Raw genomic sequence first — 25594 nt, forward strand, 5'->3', positions numbered from 1 at the left:
CTAAGGCACAGCACCCCTCCCCCCACGGCAGGGGGCACAGCACCCCTCCCCCCTCATGGCAGGGGCAGCCCAGAGCCAGGCTGGGGACCAGGGGCTGGGGAGCCGGCAGTGGGGCGCAGGAGCCCGGAGTGCCCCCGCTGGGACAGCCTGACCTCACTCGGCACAGCTCTGCAGGGCCGGGCCGGGCCGGGCCGCACCTGCCACCCACGGGGCCCTGGGGCTGGGCTAGGACCGGGGCTGCACTTTGCTCTGGGCATCTCCGCCGGCCCCGATCCCGATCCCGATCCCGATCCCCACCCCCAGCTGCATCCACCTCCTGGACTCACCCGCCAGCAGCCAGCCCCACAGCCTCATCGCGGCAGCCTCGGCTCTCGGCGCGCTGCTCTGCCCGCTGCGGGCCGAGAACCCGGTGAGTCGGGCCAAACCGGGCCGGTCCCCGCCCCCTGCGCCCCGAGCCGAGCCAAACCGGGCTGGTCCCCGCCCCCCGAGCCGAACCGGGCCAGCCCCGCCCCGCCCCCTGCGCCCCGAGCCGAGCCGAACCGGGCTGGTCCCCGCCCCCCGAGCCGAACCGGGCCAGCCCCGCCCCGCCCCGCCCCCTGCGCCCCGAGCCGAGCCAAACCGGGCTGGTCCCCGCCCCCCGAGCCGAACCGGGCCAGCCCCGCCCCGCCCCGCCCCCTGCGGCCCGAGGAGAACTGAGCCGAGCCGAACCGAACCGGACCGGCCCCGCCCCGCTCACTTGCCGCTCCGGCCCCGCGCTGCCCGGGCCAAACTCGGGAAAGTTGCGAGGGTCGGAGGCAAAGCGCGGGGCGGATCCGCGCCGGGAGCCGGAGCCGGAGCCGGGGGCGGGCGGTAGTTCGGTACCGGAGCGCCGGTCCCACCGCCCTGAGTGGGCGCTGCCTGCCTCTGGAGAACCGCCTGGGAACTCGGGCGCAGGCCCAGGGACTTGGGGGCAGAGATGGGGGGAGCTGGGGGGCAGAGATGTGGGGGGCAGAGCCCAGGGAAGTTGCAGGCAGAGATGTGGGGAACTGGGGTTCAGAGGCCCAGGGGAGCTGGGCACAGAGATGGGGAGAGCTGGGGGGCACTGGCCCGGGGGAGCTGGGGGCAGATGGGGGGAGCTGGGGGATGCAGGCCCAGGGGAGTTGGGAACACAGATGGGCAGAGCTGGGGGATGCAGGCCCAGGGGAGTTGGGAACACAGATGGGGAGAGCTGGGGCACCAGCCCAGGGGAGTGGGGGGCACGGAGCTGCGCTGGCCCTGGGAGGGGCTGGCTTGGGCCCTGGTGCACAGTTCCTGCCGGGATGGCTCCAGCTTTTTCTGCGTGCTGCGGGGCCGGGCTGGGCTGGAATGTGCATCCGTCCAGCCGGCTGGCGGGAGGGGGCGGCAGGACGCCGGGCTGGCAGCCAAGGCCGGATTTCAGTCAGGGGCGGCTGGGCCAAGTCCCACCCTCCAGACGCCTGACCCAGCCCAGCCGGACGCTGCCACCCTTCCTCCAGCCCCCCCGGCCCTGCCCCAGCGGCAACTCAGCTGTGGGCAAAGGGGCCCCCTGGAACCAGTTCCCCCTCCCCACCCCAGAGGCAGTCGCCTCAGGACTGGGTCAGTGCTTCCCCCAGTCCCTCTCCCCGCCACGCGGGACAGGTCAGCCCTGCCGTTGTCCCAGGCCGCGGGTGTCCTTAGGGACCAGAGTTAACACCCTCCACGCGGGACGGGTCAGCCCTGCCGTTGTCCCAGGCCGCGGGTGTCCTTAGGGACCAGAGTTAACACCCTCCACGCGGGACAGGTCAGCCCTGCCGTTGTCCCAGGCCGCGGGTGTCCTTAGGGACCAGAGTTAACACCCACCACGCTGGACGGGTCAGCCCTGCCGTTGTCCCAGGCCGCGGGTGTCCTTAGGGACCAGAGTTAACACCCACCACGCCGGACGGGTCAGCCCTGCCATTGTCCCAGGCCGCGGGTGTCCTTAGGGACCAGAGTTAACACCCTCCACGCGGGACGGGTCAGCCCTGCCATTGTCCCAGGCCGCGGGTGTCCTTAGGGACCAGAGTTAACACCCACCACGCCGGACGGGTCAGCCCTGCCGTTGTCCCAGGCCGCGGGTGTCCTTAGGGACCAGAGTTAACACCCACCACGCCGGACGGGTCAGCCCTGCCGTTGTCCCAGGCCGCGGGTGTCCTTAGGGACCAGAGTTAACACCCACCCCGCTGGACGGGTCAGCCCTGCCGTTGTCCCAGGCCGCGGGTGTCCTTCGGGGCCCCCCCATTAGCACACTCAGGCAGACACTGTAGGTTCCAGGCCAGAGCTGCCTGGTTCCTTGCGGGACAGGACCAGCACTTTTCCTGCAGGGCTCAGGACTCCCCTGCTGCTGGGTCGGGGCTCCTGCCTGCCTGCTACTGGCCGGCCCCTGGGTACAAGCCCCTGGACTTGCTGCCCAGCCCAGCTGTGCCTGGGTTCCCCACGGGGCCATGCTTCTGAGCCCCTGCCCCTTCCTCACCTGCTTGAGCACATGGGCCTGGGCAAGCGAAGGGGCAGACCCTGGCGTCAGCCATGGGGTGGGGCAATTTGGGTGTGGAGGGGGAGGCAGGCAGAGACACGGAGCAGCCAGGGCTGCAGGCACAGGCCTTTATTTGCAGTCTGGGTCACTACAGATGTTGGTTGGGACAGGCCCCGGCAAGCAGGGCTCCCCACTGGCTTCCCACTCACTCCCTACAATGCTCACCCCCAGCCCCAGGCTGGCTGGTAGCTGCACCTACGGGCAGGTCCTGCAAAACACAGGACCGTGCTGGAGCCGGCTTCCAGCAGAGCTGCTTCCCCTGTGGCAGACCAAGGGGGCAGCAGAGCCCTGCCAGACTCCCCGTCCTGGAAAACGTGGCACGGATGGTGGGCGCTGCTCTCCCCGCGAGCTCTGGCCTTTGCGTGTTACCTGAACCGTACAGGCCCCCGGGGAGACCAGCACCTCTCAGAGTGGGGGCTCTGACCCCCGTGGCTCATTCCTAGGGCCCTACCACACCCGTAGGGCACTGCATGGGGGTCACAAGGTTCGTGTGGGGGATTTAGTTTTACCCCCTCACGGGCGTGCTGCTTTCAGAGCTGACTGGCTGGAGGGGGCAGCTGCTGGCCAGGTGCCGAGCTTGGCAGGCAGCAGCGCTTTGCCAGGCCAGCCATACTTCTGGGCTACTGGTGGCGGCTGTCTTCAGAGCTGGGCTCCTGGCCAGCAGCCACCTCTCTCCAGCTGCCCAGCACCACTGCCAGCCCCAGCACCACAGTGCTCCCCCAATAACCTTGGGGCTCCCACTCCGCTTTGGGCAGAACCCCACACCGACAGCGCAGGAGCTGAAATTGTGACAGTGAACTTGACCCAACGGGACTGTGGATTTGGTAGGGCCTGAGGTATGAGCTGGCCCAAGTCTCAGCTACGGAGTCAGACCCAGCCTGGTCTGGCAGCCATGGGCAGCGCCCAACTCGCTGGGGGGCGGGGGAGCAGGACACAGGCCAATGGGGGCGGGGGGGACGATGCAGCCTTGGAGGCTCTGGAGGGAAGCAGTGGCAGCCCCGGCTGGCTGACCCAGAGGCTCGCTGGCACTAGCAGGTGGTGTAGACGTTGGCCCTCTCCCGGATCTCCTCGAGCAGCCCAGAGACCCGTCTCTCCAGCACCCGCAGCCGTGTGGCCTTTGCTTCCAGCACCTCCTCGCCGGCCTGGAAGCGCTGCTCAAGCTCTGCAGACAGGCAGGACAGTGGTGAGCTCCTGACAGTGACCCAGTCCCCTGGCCTGCAGCCACGTCGGCCACGGGCCCGGAGCCCTCCAGGGGGCCCGGCCTGCAGCCTGCCAGGCAGGCGGTGCCACGGCGTGTGGCCCTTCCCCCAGCCATGTGTCCTGGTACCTTCCAGCTTCCTCTGGCTGCTGCTGGCCTTGTCCAGGAGCTGCTGGGCGCCCTGCAGCAGGCGCGTCACCCGGAGCAGCGCAGGGCCTGAGGCTCCCGACAGCGCCCCCACGGTGCTCTTCAGCTCCTCGTACCGCTGCCTGGCTGCCGCCAGCTCCTGGGAAGCAGAGGGCACAGGCTGGTGGGGGCCCAGCAGAGCCAGGGCTGTGCTCAGCAGGGGCAGGCAGGAGAGGGAAGCTGCGCAGGCGGCGCGTGTAGCCGGGGAAGGGCTTGGACTGGGGGCGGGGTAGGAGGGTGATGCGGGGGCACCAGCAGGCAGATGAGGAGGTGTGATGGAGTGGGGATTTGTCCGAGGGCTGGGAGGCTCCCAGGGGGGACATGCGGTGTCCCTGAGGGTACTGGGATAACGAGGGCAGGGCAGAGGGGGCGGCACAGGCTGGCGCCCAGGTGCCGGCAGGGATGGCACAGCCAGTTGTGGCCGGTGGGAGGACAATGGGCTGTGGAGAGAGGAGCCCTGTGTGCCGCCAGGGACGGGACAAGAGGCGCAGAGGCTGGTAGCCTGGCAGAGGACAGGAAAGGAGAGGAGCTGCTGGGGGTGTCCAAGGGGGCTGCGGAGTGGGGTCCTGGGGGCAGGTCTGGAGTGCCATGTGGGGGATGAGCACCAGCAGCCTGGCGGGGGATGGGCTGGAGGGCAGGGGAGGGCCTGGGTGGCATCTCTGGGCCAAGGAGGGCGACATGCTGGACGATGCAGGTCAGTGCCCCATGCACCGAGGGGCTGGGGCTCCCACCTTGTCCAGCGCCTCCGTGGCCAACGAGGCCTGCTCCGCTCTCTGCGTGGCCTCCTCAGCCCGCTCCCGGCTGGCCTGCACCTTCTCCTGCAGGGCCGTCACGCTCCTGGCCAGCTGCCGCAAGGTGCCCAGCAGCTGCGACTGCGACACCTTCTCCTGCAGCCCCTGGGCCCTGCGCTTGGCCTGCGGCAGAGGGGTCGGGCTGCACTCAGTCTGCCGGGCGCTGCAGCATTGCCGTGACCTGCTCTCACCCCCAGGAGCCCCCGTACCACTGCCAGCGGGGCGACCCCAGGAGCCCCCAGGAACCCCCGTACCACCACCAGCGGGGCGACCCCAGGAGCCCCCAGGAACCCCTGTACCGCCGCCAGCAGGGCGACCTCAGGAGCCCCTGTACCACCGCCAGCGGGGCAACCCCAGGAACCCCCATACCACCACCAGTGGGGCGACCCCAGGAGCCCCCAGGAACCCCTGTACCGCCGCCAGCAGGGCGACCTCAGGAACCCCTGTACCACCACCAGTGGGGCGACCCCAGGAGCCCCCGTACCACCACCAGCGGGGCGACCCCAGGAACCCCTGTACCACCACCAGCGGGGCGACCCCAGCCAGCCCCCAGGAACCCCCGTACCACCGCCAGTGGGGCGACCCCAGCCAGCCCCCAGGAACCCCCGTACCACCACCAGCGGGGCGACCCCAGCCAGCCCCCAGGAACCCCCGTACCACCGCCTGCGGGGATACCCCAGGAGCCCCCAGGAACCACCGTACTACCGCCTGCGGGGCAAGCCCAGGAACCCCTGTACCACCGCCTGCGGGGCAAGCCCAGGAACCCCTGTACCACCGCCAGTGGGGCGACCCCAGCCAGCCCCCAGGAACCCCTGTACCACCGCCTGCGGGGCAAGCCCAGGAACCCCTGTACCACCGCCTGCGGGGCAACCCCAGGAACCCCCATACCACCGCCAGTGGGGCGACCCCAGGAGCCCCCGTACCACCACCAGCGGGGCGACCCCAGGAACCCCTGTACCACCACCAGCGGGGCGACCCCAGCCAGCCCCCAGGAACCCCCGTACCACCGCCAGTGGGGCGACCCCAGCCAGCCCCCAGGAACCCCCGTACCACCACCAGCGGGGCGACCCCAGCCAGCCCCCAGGAACCCCCGTACCACCGCCTGCGGGGATACCCCAGGAGCCCCCAGGAACCACCGTACTACCGCCTGCGGGGCAAGCCCAGGAACCCCTGTACCACTGCCAGCGGGGTGACCCCAGGAGCCCCCAGGAACCCCCATACCACCGCCTGCGGGGATACCCCAGGAGCCCCCGTACCACCGCCAGCGGGGTGACCCCGGCCAGCCACCCAGCCTGGCCAGGAGCACAGCCCTGGGCCGCCGCCAGGGAGGGGCCAGGCAGAATCCCTCACCTCCTTCACGCTGCTCTCCACGCCCCGGATGAGCTCCACCGCGCCGCTCAGCGCCCGCCCTGCCACCGCCACCTGGGCCTGGGCCGCCGCTACCGCCTCCTGCGCGGCCTTCAGCACCTCCTGCGTGCCCACCGCACGCGCCCTGCGGAGCCACAGGAGGTGTCCCTGTCCCTGTCCCTCGCCCTAAGGGCCCTGCCCCACAGCGCCCCCTGCTGGGAGCTCCCCCCGCAGCCAGCACCCCGCCCCACAGCGCCCCCTGCCGGGAGCTTCCCCTGCCCAGCGCCCGGCCCCACAGCGCCCCCTGCTGGGAGCTCCCCCCGTAGCCAGCGCCCGGCCCCACAGTGCCCCCTGCCGGGAGCTTCCCCCACCCAGCCCCACAGCGCCCCCTGCTGGGAGCTCCCCCTGTAGCCAGCGCCCGGCCCCACAGCGCCCCCTGCTGGAACCTTCCCCTGCCCAGCACCCAGCCCCACAGCGCCTCCTGGTGGGAGAGGCTGGGATCAGAGTAGCCAGGCTCTCCCGCACATCCCCAGGCGGTGCCCTGCCGTGCTCCTGTCCCCGCTCGCTCACCTGGCCTGCCTTGCCTGTGTGAGCAGCTCCTCGGCAGTGGCCAGGCCATGGGCTGTGCTGTTCAGGATGGCATCCACCCTGTCCAGCTGCTGGATACTGTCCTGGATCTCCTGCAGCAGGTGCTGGATCCTGCTGGGGCTGCTGGGCAGGGAGATGGCCAGCACCTGCCTGGCCACCAGCTCGATGCTCTCTGGGTCGGCTCCCTCCTCTGCACAGACAGGTCAGCGTCAGGGTGGGGGCGGGCCCCAGCCACGCCAGCCCACAGGCCCTGTGAGCTGGAGGGGGCCTGCTGGTGTGAAGCTTGGAACTGTACAATACGAGACTCCCAGAGCCCTGGGGCTGGAAGGGAGCTCAGGAGGTCATCGAGTCCGGCCCCTGCCCAAAGCAGGACCAGCCCCACTACGGTCCTTCCGGCCCCAGGATGCTGGAACACGATCTGGCTGTGTTCTCGGAAATGCTTCCACTTCCCTGGGCAGGGCCGCCCAGGCGGCAGCTCGGCAGAGTCCCAGCACGCGGGTGAGATGAAGGTGTAGGGAAGAGGGGGTCAGAGTCATTAGAACCAGGCACTTTTGGGGAAGGGGGGCCCATACAAGAAGGCTGGACTGCATCCAAACCACCAAGGAACCAGGCTTCTGCCACTCACGGTGAGAAAGGTCATACAGCGGTTTAGCACCAAGGGCTGGGGGAAGCCGATGGGCAGAGGAGCACGGGGCTTGCGCAGAGCCGTCCCTTGGGAGGGCCTGTTAACAGGGACTCTCTGTGCTCGAGTGAGAGAATGGACTCCGGGTAAGATCAGATGCGCAGCTGTTGGAAACGAGTGCCATTCGAACACACCAGCCAATGGCTGGCAGCTAAATACTGGCAAGTGTTTGAGGTGCTGATACACAACACACGCATTAGGCACTTCGGTAACGAGCGGGTGAACCAGAGTGTCTCCTGGGGAACGAGGATGTTGCTCAACTAGGCACCACAGAAACTTGGTGGAATGAGGACAATCAATAGGACACAGTCACACAAGGGTACGAAATACACCAGGAGCACAGAGCAGGTCATGCTGGGGGGAGACTGACACACACTGTGAAATAGCAACGGAGAGAAAGCCGCGCTAGGCTATACACTCGCATAACAAACCAGCCGCCAGCAGCACCTTAAAGACTAACAAAATAATTTATGAGGTGATGAGCTGTGGTGGGACGGACCCACTTCTTCAGCCCAGAGCCTCACCAGAACAGACTCCATAGGTAAGGCACCGAGAACCAAAAACCGGAATCAATAATTGTCCACCTTGATTACTGGTTTTGGTTCTCTGTGCCTTAAATATGGAGGCTGCTCCGGTCTGGCTCTGGGCTGAAGAAGTGGGCCTGGCCCACCAAAGCTCACCACCTAATACATTAGTTAGTCTGTAAAGTGCTGCTGGCTGCTGGTTTGTTTTGAGACTATCTGTGAAAGAAAGTGAGCTACAAATCTGAGCTGAACCAGCAGGGGCCACAGCCTCCGCACGGCCAGTCAATCTGCACGGCTGGCACTGGATTTTCATGTTGGGACTGGAAGCCATTTTTGTGCCCAGCGTTTCTATTGGCCCCAAATATCAGGCTGGGGCCATGTGCGGTGTGCAAGGGAAGCCGAGGACGCCCTGGAGCAGCGTGTGCCACTCGTGTGTCTGTGCCGTGGCCGTGGGCAGAGTTACAGACTTTGGCTCGGTAGCTGTGTTAGGAAATGGTTAAGGGCAAAGCTTCACAGCAGGAGGAGTGAAGTCAGCCCCAGGCAGGGCACTGGGCTGAGCAAGGGGATGGAAGCCAGAGGCTCAGATGGTCGAATCCACATTTCAGAAAGATGAGACTTGTCAGTGGGATGCAGCCCACCAGTCAGGTGACCTGGGCCAAGCAAAGGAACTGAAATCAGATGCCCAGACACCACCCCACAGGCCATGTCAATGACCAGGGCGTTTTGGCAAAACCAGCGACCAATGGCAGTTTGCCACAGTGGCTCCCCGGGTCAGGTAACATTGACCCTCCAGGGCCTGATGGGAAGGAGAAAGGGCTTTGTCCCTGGACACAAGGGAGACCCACGTGGTGGACCTGGCAGTGTCCATTGTGGGGAAGAGACACTGTTGTCCTGTTTCCAAGGAGCCATGTGCCAGCATGCTGACTTCAGCTGGCCAGCTCTCCATTTCCCCAGCGACTGAAACTATGTGATCTGAGATGGGCTTTCAGGACTCAGCAGAGAACATTGCTGGCTGCATCAGAAGCTGTAATCGATGCGTGTAAAGTGGTGCTATAACCGCTCTTCTCTCTAGCCCTGGTCTTCTTATTAGTAAACCTTTAGATTCAGATCTGAACGACTGGCCCAGCCCTAGCATAGACTGACCAGGGACTGTGGCTGGAGAAGAATGTGTGTGGAGTTGGTAAAATAGGTTGTAGAACCTCCCACCTGAGTAGGGGACTCTAGGTCTGGGCTGGGAGAGCAGCTGGGAAGTCAGTGGGTTTGCCTGTGTGGCTTTTGGCTGGCCAGTGGGGCTGGCAGAGGCACCTTTGAGGCTGGTTGGATTTGCCTTAGTGAGAAGAAAATCCCAGCCTGGGGCTGTCAGTGGCCAGGTTTTAAGCAAAGATACCCTGGATCGATTTCTCTAGTGGTGCCCAGAAACCCCATCCTATCACATAAGGATATAGCAGTAGGCATATATTATTATGAACCACCTCACCAGGATGGGGACAGTGACTATGAAATGCTCAGGGAGGTCAGAGAGGCTCCTAAAAAAAAAACAAACCCAATAGCAATGGGGGATTTCAACTATCCGCACATTGACTGGGTACAAGTCAATTCCAGACCGGATGCAAAGATCAAATTTCTTGACTCCTTAAATGACTGCTTCCTGGAGCAGCTAGCTCGGGACCCTACAACGGGAGAGGCCATTCTTGATTTAGTCCTAAGTGGAGTGCAGGATCTGGTCCAAGAGGTCAATATAACTGGACCTCTTGGAAATATTGATCACAATGTAACAAAACATGACACCCCCCGTGGTGGGTAAAGCCGCTCAGCAGTCCAGCGCTGTGGCATTTAATTTCAGAAAGGAGAACTACGCAAAAAGGAGGAGGTCAGTTAAACAGAAGCTAAAAGGTACAGTGATTAGAGTAAAATCCCTGCAGGCCGCATGGAGGCTTTTCAAAGACACTGTAATAGAGGCCCAACTCACACGTACACCCCAAATTAAAAACCACTGTAAGAGAACCACAAAGTTCCACCGTGGCTTAACCGCCAAGTAAAAGCAGCAGTGAGAGACAGAAGGCATCGCTTAAGAAGTGGCAGTTAAATCCCCGTGAGGAAAAGAGGAGCATGAACTCCGGCAAATCAAATACAAAAATTCAACCGGGAAGGCCAAAAGGGAGCTTGATGAACAGCTACTCAAAAAGTACTAGCAAAGTATGGTTTGAGTGCGTCAGAGGCAGGGCACCTGCTGGACAGCCAGTGGGACTGCTGGGTGGTCGAGATGGTCAGCGACCACTCAAGGACCATAAGGCCGTTGTGGAGAAACTAAATGGATGCTTTGCTTTGGGCCTCATGGCTGAGGATGTTGGGGAGCTTCCCAAACCTGGGCCATTCTTTTCAGGTGACACATCTGACGGACTGTCCCAGACTGAGGTGTCATTAGAGGAGGTGTTGGAACAAGTTGATAAACTTAACAGTAAGTAACAAGTCACGGGAACCAGATGGGATTCACCCAAGAGTTCTGAAAGAACTCAAATGTGAAATTGCAGAACTATTACAGATGGTTTGTAGCCTATCCCTTGAATCCCCTTTGTGCCTAATGACTGGAAGACAGTTAATAGGATGTCAGTATTTAAGAAGGGCTCTAGACGTGATCCTGGCAATTACAGACCGCTAAGTCTAATGTCAGTCCCAGTCAAATTAGCTGAAACTCTGGTAAAGAAGAGAATTGTCAGACACAGACAAGCACCATTTGGTGGAGAAAAGCCAAGGTGCTTTCTGTAAAGGCAAACAATGCCTTAGCAATCTACTAGCGGGCTGTGAGAGGATGTGACTACTGAATTTTGAGAGGAACATGCAAAACATTGTTGCAACCACAGTTCCATGTTTGCACCAAATCTTGGGCCCAGGGGGCCAAGTGAGGTGTCTAGTGAAAGCTTCAGTCACTGATTCTGTGTATACTGCTCATAGGCATGATCCCTGCTGCATTTGGAGTTCTAACTATGGGAGAGCTTTGGGGAGAGCCAAAGGGAGGTGCAGCTATTGCAAAAGGGTTCCTGGTCAGGTGGAGCTCTGCTTGATTGACAAAGGGCCAGTCTCCACCACCATCCAGCAGAAGGCAGTGGCTGACGGCCTAGAAAGGACTTGGACGGGCACCCTGCCCTGCCCGTGGGACAGGCTCTGGCCCGGCTGTGCTTCCCCACGGGAGAACAATGGGATTCCCGCCACGTGGGCCTGGGGATAAAGGGGACACTGAGCTGGTGGGACTTCTGGCTGGGCAGTGTGGTGACAGACGTGCCCAGTGTGATGGCTCGGTGCCTCGTGCTGGAGGTCCCCCTGTCCAGGCTGTACGGAGCCTGTTCTAAGCAATTCGCTTTCATCTGGCCCTCTCAGCAGTGCCCAGAAAAATCTCCAATATTACCAGGAGTCAACGAGGCCATGGACAAGGGGGATCCAGGGGATGTAGCGTACTCAGACTTCCAGAAAGACTTTGACAAAGTCCCTCGCCAAAGGCTCTTTAGTAAAATAAGCCATCCAGGGAGAAGAGGGACGGTCCTCTCGTTGCCTGGTAACCAGCTAAACAACAGGGAACAAAGGGTAGGAATAAATGGCCTGTTTTCAGAATGGTGAGAGGTAACTAGTGGCGTCCCCCAAGGCCTGTACCAGGACCAGTCCTAGTCAGCATATTTATAAATGATCTGGAGAAAGGGGTAACACTGAGGTGGTGAACTTGACTGACGATATTAAACTGTTCAACACAGTTAGGAAGACTGAGAAAAGCTTCAAAATATCTCACCAAATTAAGTGATCAGGCAACAAAATAGCAAGGAATTTTAATGTCACTAAATGCAAAGTAATGCATGCTGGAAACAACAAGCCCAACTACACATGCAGAATGAGATGGGGACTAATTTAGCCACAAGCACTCAAGAGCAAGTTCTTGCAGTCACTGTGGGTAGTTCTCTGCAAGCAGCCACTCAGTGTGCCACAGCAGTCAAAAAAGCAAACCGAGTGCTAAGAATTATTTAAAAAGAGATCGAGAATAAGACGGAAGATCTCATCTCCTCTGTATGAATCCACGGCTTGAATACTGTGTCCAGGTGTGGACGCCTCATCTCTAAAACGATTATCTTGGGTTTGGAAAAAGTTCAGAAAAGGGCAACAGAACTATTCCCGTATGAAGGGAGTTTAAAAGACTGGGACTTCTCAGCTTAGGAAAGGGACAGCTAAGGCGGGATATGATAGGCCGTGTCTACACGAGCCCAAAACTTTGAAATGGTCAGGCATATTCAGCGCCTCATTAGAATGCCGGCAGCCGCGGCACTTCGATATCGCCACAGCTTGCTGCCGCTGCGCGGCTCATCCAGACGGGGCTCCTTTTCGAAAGGACCCCGCCACCGTCGAAATCCCCTTATTCCTGGCTGCTGATAGGAATACATGCAGGATGAGATGGGGACTCATTTAGCCACTAAATTCCTAGCTGCTGATAGGAAGAAGGGGATTTCGAAGTTGCCGGGGTCCTTTCGAAAAGGAGCCCCGCCTGGACGAGCCGCACGGCAGTGAGCCGTGGTAACATCAAAGTGCCGCACCCGCCGGCATTCCAATGAGGCTCTGAATGTGCATTTCAGCACTTCATTAGTAAACTTCCAAATGGCCTTTTGCATGGCCATTTCGAAGTTTTGGGACAGTTTAAACGTAGCCATAGAGGTCTCCAAAATCATGACTGGTGTGGAAACAGTGAACAAAGAGAAGTTATTTACTTGCTCCCATAACATTAGGAGGAGCATTTCGAGCAGATCTAGAGAAGTGGCTGTTCCCCTCTATTCGGCACTGGTGAGGCCACATGTGGAATATCGTGTCCAGTTTTGGGCCCCCCAGTATAAAAGAGATGTGGATGTGCTGGAGCAGGTTCAGCAGAGGGCAATGGGAAAGATAAAAGGGCTGGAGCACAAGACCTAGGAGGAGAGGCTGAGGGATTTGGGCTTGTTTAGTTTACAGAGGAGAAGACTGAGGGGTGATTTAATAGCAGCCTTCAACTTCCTGAAGGGGAGCTCTAAAGAGGAGGGTGAGAAGCTGTTCTCAGTGGTGACAGACGGCAGAACAAGGAGCAATGGTCTGAAGTAGGTTAGATATTAGGAGAAACGACTTCCACAGGCGGGTGGTGAAGCACTGGAATGGGTTGCCTAGAGAGGTGGTGGATTCTCCATCCCTAGAGGTTTTTAAGGCCTGGCTGGGATGACTTAGTGGGGTTGGTCCTGATTTAGGCAGGGGCTGAACTCGATGACCTCCTGAGGTCCCTTCCAGCCCTGTGATTCTGTGCTAAGAACTAGGGGTCACCAAATAAAATCAATGGGCAGCAGGTTTAAAACTAGCAAAAGGAAGTTTTTCTTCCCACAGCTGCTGGCCAGAGGAGCTGGGAAGACTAAGAGTGTAACAGGGTTTAGAAGAGAGCTAGAGAAATCGATGGCGGGTGGGGCCATCGATGGCGGCTAGCCAGGCTGGGCAGGAACGGTTTGTCAGAGGCTGGAGACGGGTGACAGGGAATTATCACTTGACAATTCCCTGTTTGGTTCACTCCCTCTGGCACACCTGGTATTGGCCGCTGTCGGCAGACGGGACCCTGAGTGAGACAGACCTTCGGTCTGACCCCGTGTGGCCACCCTCACCTTCCCGCACCGCCCCGGGGTTCAGCAGAGCAGCCCAGGCAGGCCGTGGCTCTACCAGCAGTGCACCTGCGCTCAGGCCCAGGGCGTAACAGCATTTGTCCTGCAGACGGCAGGAGACTCCTGCCCGTGGCTGGCAGAGGCTGGAGGGCACCTTGCTCAGGACTGGCAGCAGATGCTGGCTCAGCCCCCTGCCCTGCCCTGCCCTGCCCTGCCCTGCCCTGCCCCACTCGCCCCAGGCAGAGTGGTGCCCACCATTCCCAGCAGGCCCGGCTGCAGGGGGAGCCTGGCCCAGTGCCCACCTGCCAGGAAGTCCTTGATCTTCTGGATGAATCTTCGCAGCTTGGCTGTGGACTCCTCCATGTGGCCCCTGGCTGCCTGGGACCCGTCCAGCGTCTCCTGGGCTTGGCGCCTGGCACCCCGGGCCAGCTCCTGGATCTCCTGCACCTGGAAGGGACTCAGCTGATTGGTCCTGACTAGGTACAGGGGTGAGGCTGGCACATCGTGGCAGGCCCACGCCTGGGGGGAGAGCGCCCACAGGTGTGCGAGGTGGGGGCAGCTGCACATGGGCAGAGCCTATCTACAGGGGTGAAAGCAACCTGCACTTCTTACAGGTACTGTCCTATCACAACCCCCTGGGGTGCTCGGGGCTGGGGGCTGAGGGATGTGGGGCTGAGGGATGGGGGCTCGGGGCGGGGGAAAGAGAGTTGGGGGCTGAAGGATGGGGGCTCGGGGCAGGGGAAAGAGAGTTGGGGGCTGAGGGATGGGGGCTCGGGGCGGGGGCTGAGAGTTGGAGGCTGAAGGATGGGGGCTCGAGGCGGGGGAAAGAGAGTTGGGGGCTGAAGGATGGGGGCTTGGGGCGGGGGGCTGAGAGATGGGGGCTGAGAGTTGGGTGCTCTGTGATGGGGTTCTGGGGTCCCCCTGCACTGCACCCCATCCGCTGGCAGGAGTGACTCTCACTCAGCAGGTACAACAGGAGGTTTATTAGGCAACAGATGCCCAGTTTCTCCCAGAAGCGACAGCACAGCAGCCAGAGACAGTCCTTCCAACCCGTCCTGGGGAGAAGACCCCGAGGGGTGCCCCTCTGGGGTGCAGCTTTCCCCCTCCTCAGGCTGGCTGCCTTCCAGCTCCTCTTTCCCCACCTTCCTAACTGCCGCCCCCGATTCAAAACCCAGCTCGGCTCCTCCCTCCTCTTTGTTCAGGGCAGAGGTGTTACCTGCCAGTTGTAGCCCCAGGGTCATCCTTAGCCACTGGGAGCTGCTGCTAGCCTCAGACATCCAGCCTGACTCTCACATGCACTCCCCCCCCCTCCATCACAGGCTCGGGATGGGGGAATGAGTGTTGGGGGCTGAAGGATGGGGGCTCGGGGCAGGGGAATGAGTGTTGGGGGCTGAAGGATGGGGGCTCGGGGCAGGGGAATGAGAGTTGGGGCCTGAGGGATGGGGGCTCGAGGCAGGGGAATGAGAGTTGGGGGCTGAGGGATGGGGGTTCGGGATGGGGGGATGAGCGTTGGGGGCTCGGGACAGGGGGCTGAGGGACGTGGGACTGGGCAATCCTGGTTGCTGCCGGGTTCCCTTACCCAGCTGGCGGATGGGCCCTGCCCCACTCCCGTTCAGCGCGCTCTGCCAGCCCCAGCGGCAGCGGCAGGAGCGGAGAACCACAGCTGGGTGGTGGGACAGCACACGCCGGCATGGGGCGGCAGTGCCCGTTGTTCCCCAGGCCGTACCTGTTGGGCAAAGGTGCCCAGCTGCCTGGCGGTGCTGTCCAGCTGGTGGGAGACATTGTGGGCGCTGTGCAGGGCCCGCACAGAGACAGGGAGGGCCCCCCGGCAGCCTGGGCCCCCACAGCGGCGCTGACCAGCCTCGTCCTGGCAGGAGGCTCCTCCACAGGCCTGTTCGCAGCCCAGCTCTCCCAGTGCCCCGCAGACCTGCAGACAGAGCCCGGCCAGGGTCAGCCACTGAGCCAGCCGGCCCTGCCTGAGGACACACACCTGGCGATGCCCGGCACTCCCTGGTGCCCCCCAGCTGGGAGGAGGGCCGGGACAAAGGGAGAATGATTTGTATGATGCCTGTGCGTGCCTCAGTTTCCCCCCTTCCCCACATCACCACCTAGTGGCAGGAAGCAGATCCAGCTAGCTCTCGTGGGCCTGCCCTACCCTGGGAACACAGTCAGTGTTACCGTCCTGCCCGGGGGCGAAACACCGCGCGCCCGGAGCAGCGCTGCAGGGCAGCCGGGGAGGTGTGCTGGAGAGTTCAGCCGGTGACCCTGCCCTGGCCTCGGAGGGTGACATGGACTTGGCAGTGTCCCTCTTGGACCTTTTGTCTTTGGTACCCGCGCCTGCCTCCAAGGCTCGGTGTCCTGCACGCGGAGCCCAGCCGGGCGCACCTACAGCGCTCCAGTAACCGAAACTGCGTGAGCTGAAACGGGCTGTCCGAGACGTTCAGGAACCAGCAAATGAGCTCGCAGGCTGCAGCGGCTGCTGCAGTCAAGGTGTGTAAAGTCTCGGGGGTTCTGCTTTTTGGTTTCTTCTATCTTCTTTATTTATAAATCTTTACGTCTTTAGATTGGAAGGGTGGGTGAGGGTGGTGATTTGGGGAAGATCCAAGTGTACATTGACCCAGGACTGTGGCCGGACCCTTTGGGGCCTGGGAAGAATCTGTGTGGAGTTGGTGAAAGAGGCTAAAAACCCTTTCACCTCAGCAGGGGGATGCTGGACGGGGCTGGGAGAGCAGCTGGGCAGTCGGTGGGTTTGCTTGTGTGGCCTCTGGCTGGCCAGTGGGGCTGGTGGGATTTGCCACAGTCACAAGGAAATCCCAGCCTGGTGCTACAAGTAGCCTGGTTTTAAGCTGGGTTGATTTCTCTAGCTGTGCCCAGAAACCTCATCCTAGCACAGTGCCCATGCCTCAGTTTCCCCACTGTGCTGCATACCTCCTGGGGTGAGAAGGGCTGCTGGCTCCTGGGGAGGTGAAGCTACAGGGGTGTGCACGTTGCCAGCTCTGTGGCCTTGACCCTTTCTCGGGGGGTTCCCATGGCCAGGAGGTGGGCCCAAAACAAGCAATGCCCAGGGTCACAGGCACAGGCCATGGAAACCTCTGTGGGGGAGAAGAGTCCCCAGCTGAGCTCAAAGGCCTAGGGGAGAAGAGCTGGGGCTGGCAGGAGCCAGGGTACCCTCAAGGGGTCCCCCACCACCTCAATCCCTAGAATTCCCCAGCTGTGCTCGCTCTCGAAAGGTCGTGTGGGGTTCTGAGGCCGGGAAGCATCTGCCCCAGCACGCACCAGGCAGGCTCACGGCTCCGAGCCATCGTGGGCTCCCGGAGCCCCCAGGAGAGCTCAGGGAGTTGGCATACCTGGGAGGGTGATTGTTCCTGGCAGGGGTCTCTGAGGGGAGGCCCAGCCCAGCCCCCCCAGGGCAGGGGGCTTCAGCCCAGGCTGTTGTTTATGAACCCGTGGGGGTTCCCCCCCGTCAGCACTAGGTGACTGCCCTCCCTATGAATGAAAGCCTCCTTCCTCCACCCGACTGCGCCAAGTACCTCCCCGAGGGGCCCAGGGTACAGCTGGGGCTCAAGCTGCTTCTGGGAGCCCCTGGAATGGACCCGGCCCTGGAGGCTGCTGGCTCCGCCGGGCACAAGGGTACAGGGAAGCGTGTGGGCAGGAGACGCGGCTGCGCACCCTGGTCCTGCAGCAGATGCCGTCAGAGGCAGGAAGGAGGGGACCTGGCTACGGACCTGCAGGAAAGCCCCATGGCCATCCAATGGGGGCACCAGGGTCAGCTCTCCCGGCCGCCCCAGCCACCCACAGGCCCCTCCCCCTCCCTTGCAGGCCCTGCCCCCCAGCTCACCCTCTCGTCGAGGCCAGAGATGCTGAGCGCTGCTCCCCATTTCTGGGCCTCCCGCAGGGCATTCTCCTGCACGGCCAGGCTGCTGCGGAAGGTGCCTCCGGCATGGCGCAGCCGCTCTTCTGCCGCCTGCCGCATGCGCTGCGCCTGGCCCGCCAGGCTGGCCGGCCCCTGCACCGCGGAGCTGGCCTGCTGGGCCACCTGCCTGGAGCGCGCTGAGGACGCCTGGATGCTGCGGTAGGACTCTGCAGGGACAGGAGCAGGCCTGAGGCTGGGCTCAGGACAGGGGCTGTCCAGTCCGGGGCCCCGGGGGAGCGCTGCCCTTACCCCCGAAGCTGGCCCCCTCCCAGCGGGCCAGCTGCTCCTGCTGGCGGGAGAGGGTGCGGTTCAGCTCCTGCAGCTCCCTGCTCAGGCCGGCCAGGCGCCCCCTCTGCTCTGCGTCTGCTGCAGCCGGCCCCTCCAGGCGCCCCTCTGCAGCCTGCAGCTGCCTCCAGACCTCGTCCACGTCCTTCCTGGAGGCACAGCTTGGAGTGGGCCCAGGGCTGGGACCCCGGGCAGCCCCCTGGCCACATTCCCACCACACTGGGGCTGCGAGCGCAGGAGCTGGGCATCCAGAGGGCTGCGTCCGGCACACGGGCCCATGGGCAGCCGCTGCCAGTGCCAGTGCCAGTGCCAGTGCCAGGCTCCGACCCGTCAGGAGTCCGACCAGCGCCGCCCGGCAGCTTTGGCAGTGGGGCTCAGGCCTGCACCCGCATGGGGCTGCATCCGCCGGGGCGCTGCTGGGCCTGCCACCTGGGCAGCACAGTGGGCATCTGCGTCCCACCCAGCCCCCGCATGGCCAGGTGAAGGGTCCCATCACCGAGCGCCGCCCGCCTGCCCCCGGGCTGCCCCCTTGCCTGGTGCCCTGCAGCCGGGCGCTCAGCTGGAGGAGCAGGGGGCCACCCTGGCTGCTCCCAGCCCCCAGCAGCTGCTCCGCGCGCCTCAGCACGTTCTCCAGATCCTGCAGACGGCCGCTCCTGAGCTCGGGCCCAAGGCCCCCATCCTGCAGTGCCCGGGCCTGCCCCTGCAGCTGCTGCAGCCGGGCAAGCAGCTGGGCCAGGGCCAGGTCCCACTGGGCAAAGCAGGCCGGGCAGCGGGAGCACTGGGGGAAGTTGTCCTGGAAGCCGCGGAGGCACTGGTCACAGCGCTGGCCCGTGAAGCCGGGGCGACAGACGCAGCGCCCACTCAGCCGCTCGCACTGCAGGCTCTCCGCGCCCGCTGGGTCGCAGGCACAGGCTGGGGGGCAAAGGGGGCGCGTCACAGCCTGCCTGGCCGGGCCTTGCTCTGCTCACCCGCTCGCTGCTGGCAGCCAGCCCCTCCCTTGGCCGGAGGCTGGTTCTCCCATGGGCCTGCTGGGCTTCTCTGGGGGCCAGAGGTGGGGCGGCCTGTCCCTGCGGCTCCCCCGAGCTGTCGTCCTGCCCTCTGGGCTCTTCGCCCCCCACCTCCTGTCCTCAGGCTTGCCCCCCGATCCCCCCTGGCCAGCGGGGCTCTCCCTCTGCCCCCGCCCCCGCTCCGGGGGGCACATTCAGGCCAGGCTCCCCGCCCGGCTCACACTCACCCCGACACTGCTGCTCCGGCTCCCCCCAGTGCTGCTCCTGGCAGTCGGCGCAGGTGCGGCCCCCGAAGCCTGGCCGGCAGTGGCACTGCCCTGTGAACTGCGGGGCAAAGGAGACCTCAGGCGGGGCGGGGCGGGGCAGGCGTCCCCGGGCACCATGTGCCCGTGAGTGCCCAGAGGCCCCACTGGGGCCACGCACCAGCCGCTGGCACTCACCGCGTTGCAGCCCTGCTGCAGGGCATGGGCTGGGTGGCAGGCGCAGGGCTCACAGCCCTGCTCTCCGCTGAAGCGCCAGTAGCCGGGGGCGCACTGGTCGCAGCTCTTGCCCACCACGTGGGCGCGGCAGGGGCAGCGGCCCGTGAGGCGGTCGCAGTAGCAGGTGCCGGAGGCGCAGTGGGCGGGCAGGGTGCCCAGCTGGTTACAGGTGCAGCCTGGAAGAACAGCGACAGGCTGAGGGTGTGGGGAGCTGGGGCAGACCTGCCCCTCTCTCCCCATGCTTCCCCGGCCCCAGGGCACTGCCCCACACACCCACAGCTCCCATACTCAGGGCCTGGGCTGCGTGGCGCCCCTTGCCCCCAGGCCAGTACCCGCTGAGCTGCTCACACTGCAGGCTGTCTGCCCCCGCCAGTGTGAGGCCTGGCACACTGCTCCAGCCCCCTGCCCTGGGAGTGGTGCCAGACTCAGCCGAGACCCTCCCCATGGCCCTGCCCCTGCCCCACTGTGCCAGGCCTCCTTCCACCCCACTGTACCAGGCCCTGCCCTGCAGCCCCGCCCCACTGTACCAGGCCCCACCCTGTATTCCCACCCTGCCCTGCAGCCCCACCCCCCTGTGCCAGGCCCCGTCCCACCCTGCCATCCCACAGCCCTGCCGAGCTCACGCCGGCAGCTGCGGTGCAGGGCATTGCCATGGTAGCCGGGCTGGCAGTCGGCACAGTGGGGCCCGTGGGTGTGGTGCAGACAGCGCAGGCACTGCCCGCTGTGGGGGTCGCAGGCCTCGGGGTCGCTGGGGTCGATGTTGTTGTTGCACTGGCAGGGTCGGCAGCCCCCACCTTCCTGCTCTGGGGCCCCAAAGTAGCCAGGGGAGCAGCGGTCACAGCGCAGGCCTGCAGGCGACACCAGGAGACGCTCACAGCCCACTGGATGGGCCCCAAGAAACGCCCCTGCCCCATCCCCAGCCCTGACCCCGCCCCGGCCCCGACCCTGACCCCATCCCCAGCCCTGGCCCCGACCCCATCCCCATCCCCAGCCCTGGCCCCATCCCCGACCCCATCCCCATTCCCGGCCCCAGCCCCAGCCCCAGCCTGGGTGCAGGGACCCTGTCCTGCTCTCAGGAGCCAGAGGAGCCACCTTCTCCTTCCGAGCCTGAGCCACATGTTCCACTCAGGTGGGGTCTGGGGGCCGTGTCAGGCCTGGGCACCATTCGGGAGTTGTGGGGGAGGAGGGACAAGGTGCTGCTCCGTCCAGAGCCTCCTCCTGGGCTGGGCGGGGGCGCGTGTAGCTCCAGCGACGGGGCTGTGAGCGCCTAGCGCGGAAGCCACGTAGGCACGGCGAGGCTGTCTGCTTCTAGAGCCCTGCTGCTGAGCGCGAGAGCCAGGACAGCCCCTGGGCGTGCGGCCCCCGGGTGCACAGCCCTCGCGCCGCAGGGCCGGGTTAGGCTGTGCTGTGACTGCTTCTCATCAAGGCAACCAGAGGAGAGACAGAACCCCACGCCGAAGCCCAGCCACCCTCCCGCCCTCCCAAGGGACGTGCCGGCTGCAGGCGGGAGGAGATGGGACCCAGCGGAGCCGCAGCGCTGGGGTGAGCCTGGCCTAGGGCTGCTTCTCAGCTAACCTGGGGGAGAGAGGCAAGCAGAGAACTCAGGAGCTGCACTCCACCTCTGCGAGCCACAGGGACACGTTCCTGGGAACCCAGGGAGAGCCCGTTGCGGTTGCCGTATAGCGAAGGGTAGGCGGGCACAGCCAGCGGGAGGGCGCCCCTGAGAGAAGGCCAGCTGAGCAGAATGACGAACCGACACCAATGCTAGGAGTCTGTCTAATAAGATGGGTGAACTGGAGTACCTCATATCAAAGGAGGAAGTTGACATAATAGGCATCTCAGAAACATGGTGGAATGAGGACAATCAGTGGGATACTATCATACCGGGATATAAATTATATCGGAAAGACAGAACAGGTCGTGCGGGTGGCGGAGTGGTACTATATGTGAAGGATAATATAGAATCAAATGAAGCAAAAATCCTAAAGGAATCAAAATGTTCCATAGAATCATTATGGATAACAATTCATTCCTCTAATATGAATATGGCATTAGGAATATATTACCGACCACCTAAGCAGGACAGTGATAGTGATGCTGAAATGTTAAGGGAGATTAGAGAGGCTATCAAAATAAAAAACACAGTAATAATAGGAGATTTCAATTATCCCCATATTGATTGGGTGCATGTCACCTCAGGACGGGATTCAGAGATTAAATTTCTTGATGCCTTAAATGACTGCTTCTTGGAGCAGCTAGTACAGGAACCCACAAGGGGAGAGTCAATTCTCGACCTAGTCCTGACTGGAACGCAGGATCTGGTCCAAGAGGTAACTGTTACTGGACCGCTTGGAAATAGTGACCACAATATAATAACTTTTAATATTCCTGTGTTGGGAAGAACACCGCAGCGGTCAAACACTCTGGCATTTAATTTCAAAAAGGGGAATTACACTAAAATGAGGAAGCTAGTTAAACAGAAACTAAAAGGTAGAGTAATTAAACTAAAATCCCTGGAAGCTGCATGGAAACTGTTTAAAGACACCATACTAGAGGCCCAACTTAAATGTATACCCCAAATAAAAAAACACAATAAGAGACCTAACAAAGAACCACCATGGCTTAACAGCCATGTTGAAAGGGCAGTGAGAGAGAAAAGGGCAGCTTTTAAAAAGTGGAAGTCAAATCCTAGTGAGGAAAATAGAAAGGAACATAAACACTCCCAAATTAAATGTCATAATGTAGTAAGAAAAGCCAAAAAAGATTTTGAGGAACAGCTAGCCAAAAATTAAAAAAATAATAGTAAAATGTTTTTTAAATACATTAGAAGCAGGAAGCCCGCTAAAAAAGCAGTGGGGCCCTTGGACGATAAAGATATAAAAGGAGCGATCAAGGAAGACAGTGCCATTGCGGAATGATTAAATGATTTCTTTGCTTCGGTCTTCACGGCTGAGGATGTTACAGAGGTTCCTAAATCTGAGCCAGCCTTTTTAGGTGACAAATCTGAGGAACTCTCCCAGATGGAAGTGACATTAGAGGAGGTTTTGGAGTTAATTGATAAGCTGAATAGTAACAAGTCTCCAGGACCAGACGGCATTCACCCAAGGGTTCTGAAAGAACTCAAATGCGAAATTGCGGAGTTATTAACAGTGGTTTGTAACCTATCCTTTAAATCCGCTTCGGTACCCAATGACTGGAAGACGGCCAATATAACGCCAATATTTAAAAAAGGCTCTAGAGGAGACCCTGGCAATTATAGACCGATAAGTTTAACATCAGTACCAGGCAAATTAGTAGAAACACTAGTAAAGAATAAAATTACAAGGCACGTAGAAGAGCACGAATTGTTGGGCAAAAGTCAGCATGGTTTCTGCAGAGGGAAGTCGTGTCTAACTAATCTATTAGAATTCTTTGAAGGGGTTAATAAACATGCGGACAAGGGGCACCAAGTGGACATAATATACCTAGATTTCCAGAAAGCCTTTGACACGGTCCCACACCAAAGGCTTTTATGTAAATTAGGCGGTTATGGGATAGGAGGAAAGATCCTTTCATGGATCGGGAATTGGTTAAAAGACAGAAAACAAAGGGTGGGAATAAATGGTAAATTTTCACAATGGAGGAGGGTAACTAGTGGTGTTCCCCAGGGGTCAGTCCTGGGACCGATCCTGTTCAACTTGTTCATCAATGATCTAGAAAATGAGGTAAGCAGTGAGGTGGCAAAGTTTGCAGATGACACCAAGTTCTTCAGGACAGTCAAAACCAAAACAGATTGTGAAGAACTACAAAAAGATCTCAGAAAACTGAGTGATTGGGCAGCAAAATGGCAAATGAAATTTAATGCGGGTAAGTGTAAGGTAATGCATGTTGGAAAAAATAACCCAAATTACACGTACTACATGATGGGGTCAAATTTAGCTACGACAGATCAGGAAAGGGATCTTGGAGTTATAGTGGATAGTTCTCTGAAGACATCCACGCAGTGTGCAGCGGCAGTTAGTAAGGCAAATAGGATGTTAGGAATTATTAAAAAAGGGATCGATAATAAGACAAAAGATATCATACTTCCCCTATCTAAAACTATGGTACGCCCACATCTTGAGTACTGCGTGCAGATGTGGTCTCCTCACCTCAAAAAAGATATATTGGCATTAGAAAAGGTTCAGAAAAGGGCGACTAAGATGATTAGGGGCTTGGAACGGGTCCCATATGGGGAGAGGCTAGAGAGACTGGGACTTTTCAGTTTGGAAAAGAGGCGATTGAGGGGCGATATGATAGAGGTATATAAAATCATGAATGGTGTGGAGAAAGTGAATATAGAAAAATTATTTACCTTTTCCCATAATACAAGAACTAGGGGACACCAAATGAAATTGATGGGTAGTAGGTTCAAAACTAATAAAAGGAAATTTTTCTTCACACAGCGCACAGTCAACCTGTGGAACTCCTTGCCGGAGGAGGCTGTGAAGGCCAGGACTCTATTAGGGTTTAAAAAAGAGCTCGATAAATTTTTGCAGATTAGGTCCATAAATGGCTATTAGCCAGGGGTAAAGTATGGTGCCCCAGCCTTCATAACAAGGGCAGGAGATGGATGGCAGGAGATAAATCACTTGATCATTGTCTTCTGTTCTCCTTCTCTGGGGCACCTGGCATTGGCCACCGTCGGCAGACGGGATGCTGGGCTGGATGGACCTTTGGTCTGACCCAGTATGGCCATTCTTATGTTCTTATGACAATCCGCTAACACGGAACGTCCTACGGCAGCCCTGTGTCCAACCGTCACGGCCACTTCAATCCAGCACCGGCATTTCCTTTAACTCAACCCCCCCACCCTGCGCTGAGCAACGCTGGGAAAAGCTGCTAGCTCCTGTCTAAGGGAAGACAAAGAAACGGCAGAGTCCCGCAGCTCTAGTGCCTGGTGGCGAGGCCAGGTTACCTTCCCAAATAGTGCCACTTACACTGAAATGACTTACAAAAGGGAGTTAGTGGGCAGAAGGAATCATGTAAGTAGCCTGAGATACGTTCCCAACACATGCAGTTGGCACGTCTGGTACCTATAACGTACCTATAACCCACAAAACACAACACCGGAGACAGAACTGCACTAGGAATAAACAGACAGACAAATAACAAGATAAATAAACAAATAGAAAAAGGTAAGTCAGCTCCCTGCCGGCTCCTCACTGGCTCCCCACCTGTCCCTGCAGCTCTCCCCCAGCCACCTGCCAGCTCCCTGCCGGCTCCTCACCGGCTCCCCACCTGTCCCTGCAGCTCTCCCCCAGCCACCTGCCAGCTCCCTGCAGCTCCTCACCTGTCCCTGCAGCTCTCTCCCAGCCACCTGCCAGCTCCCTGCAGCTCCCCACCTGTCCCTGCAGCTCTCTCCCAGCCACCTGCCTGCTCCCTGCCGGCTCCTCACCGGCTCCCCACCTGTCCCTGCAGCTCTCCCCCAGCCACCTGCCAGCTCCCTGCAGCTCCTCACCGGCTCCCCACCTGCCCCTGCAGCTCTCCCCCAGCCACCTGCCAGCTCCCTGCAGCTCCCCACCGGCTCCCCACCTGTCCCTGCAGCTCTCCCCCAGCCACCTACCAGCTCCCTGCAGCTCCCCACCGGCTCCTCACCTGTCCCTGCAGCTCTCCCCCAGCCACCTGCCAGCTCCCTGCAGCTCCCCACCTGTCCCTGCAGCTCTCCCCCAGCCACCTGCCAGCTCCCTGCAGCTCCCCACCTGTCCCTGCAGCTCTCCCCCAGCCACCTACCAGCTCCCTGCAGCTCCCCACCGGCTCCTCACCTGTCCCTGCAGCTCTCCCCCAGCCACCTGCCAGCTCCCTGCAGCTCCCCACCTGTCCCTGCAGCTCTCCCCCAGCCACCTGCCAGCTCCCTGCCGGCTCCTCACCGGCTCCCCACCTGTCCCTGCAGCTCTCCCCCAGCCACCTGCCAGCTCCCTGCAGCTCCCCACCGGCTCCCCACCTGTCCCTGCAGCTCTCCCCCAGCCACCTGCCAGCTCCCTGCAGCTCCTCACCGGCTCCCCACCTGTCCCTGCAGCTCTCCCCCAGCCACCTGCCAGCTCCCTGCAGCTCCCCACCTGTCCCTGCAGCTCTCCCCCAGCCACCTGCCAGCTCCCTGCAGCTCCCCACCGGCTCCCCACCTGTCCCTGCAGCTCTCCCCCAGCCACCTGCCAGCTCCCTGCAGCTCCCCACCTGTCCCTGCAGCTCTCCCCCAGCCACCTGCCAGCTCCCTGCAGCTCCTCACCGGCTCCCCACCTGTCCCTGCAGCTCTCCCCCAGCCACCTGCCAGCTCCCTGCAGCTCCTCACCGGCTCCCCACCTGTCCCTGCAGCTCTCCCCCAGCCACCTGCCAGCTCCCTGCAGCTCCCCACCTGTCCCTGCAGCTCTCCCCCAGCCACCTGCCAG

The 25594-nt window shown here is 61.3% G+C and overlaps 2 protein-coding genes across 6 annotated transcripts in view; both read right to left on the reverse strand.

Moving 5' to 3' along the window:
* The window catches only part of LAMB2 (laminin subunit beta 2), a 66535-nt gene extending 65757 nt beyond the window's left edge, over positions 1-778 (reverse strand). For 2 of the 4 annotated variants that reach the window (XM_075005610.1, XM_075005611.1), the window contains exon 1: positions 327-454. In XM_075005610.1, the coding sequence (XP_074861711.1) occupies positions 327-354 (28 nt within the window). In that variant the 5' untranslated portion in view covers positions 355-454. The other 2 variants (XM_075005608.1, XM_075005609.1) reach the window with 2 other exon arrangements.
* Positions 779-2593: 1815 nt separating this feature from the next.
* Positions 2594-25594, reverse strand: part of LOC142019132 (laminin subunit beta-2-like) — an 85084-nt gene continuing 62083 nt past the window's right edge. Inside the window, exons 23-35 of one of the 2 annotated variants that reach the window (XM_075005607.1) lie at positions 19814-20038; positions 19152-19366; positions 18939-19035; positions 18238-18616; positions 17669-17853; positions 17345-17586; positions 15233-15433; positions 13809-13953; positions 6638-6845; positions 6071-6212; positions 4661-4843; positions 3873-4029; positions 2594-3707 (exon numbers count right to left, since the gene is read on the reverse strand). In XM_075005607.1, the coding sequence (XP_074861708.1) occupies positions 3574-3707; positions 3873-4029; positions 4661-4843; positions 6071-6212; positions 6638-6845; positions 13809-13953; positions 15233-15433; positions 17345-17586; positions 17669-17853; positions 18238-18616; positions 18939-19035; positions 19152-19366; positions 19814-20038 (2513 nt within the window). In that variant the 3' untranslated portion in view covers positions 2594-3573. Of the gene's footprint in view, positions 3708-3872; positions 4030-4660; positions 4844-6070; positions 6213-6637; positions 6846-13808; positions 13954-15232; positions 15434-17344; positions 17587-17668; positions 17854-18237; positions 18617-18938; positions 19036-19151; positions 19367-19813; positions 20039-25594 lie in introns of those variants that run through there. The other variant, XR_012646993.1, reaches the window with a different exon arrangement.

The sequence above is a fragment of the Carettochelys insculpta genome, chromosome 11 (genome assembly GCF_033958435.1).
Source record: "Carettochelys insculpta isolate YL-2023 chromosome 11, ASM3395843v1, whole genome shotgun sequence".
Lineage (NCBI taxonomy): Eukaryota > Metazoa > Chordata > Testudines > Carettochelyidae > Carettochelys > Carettochelys insculpta.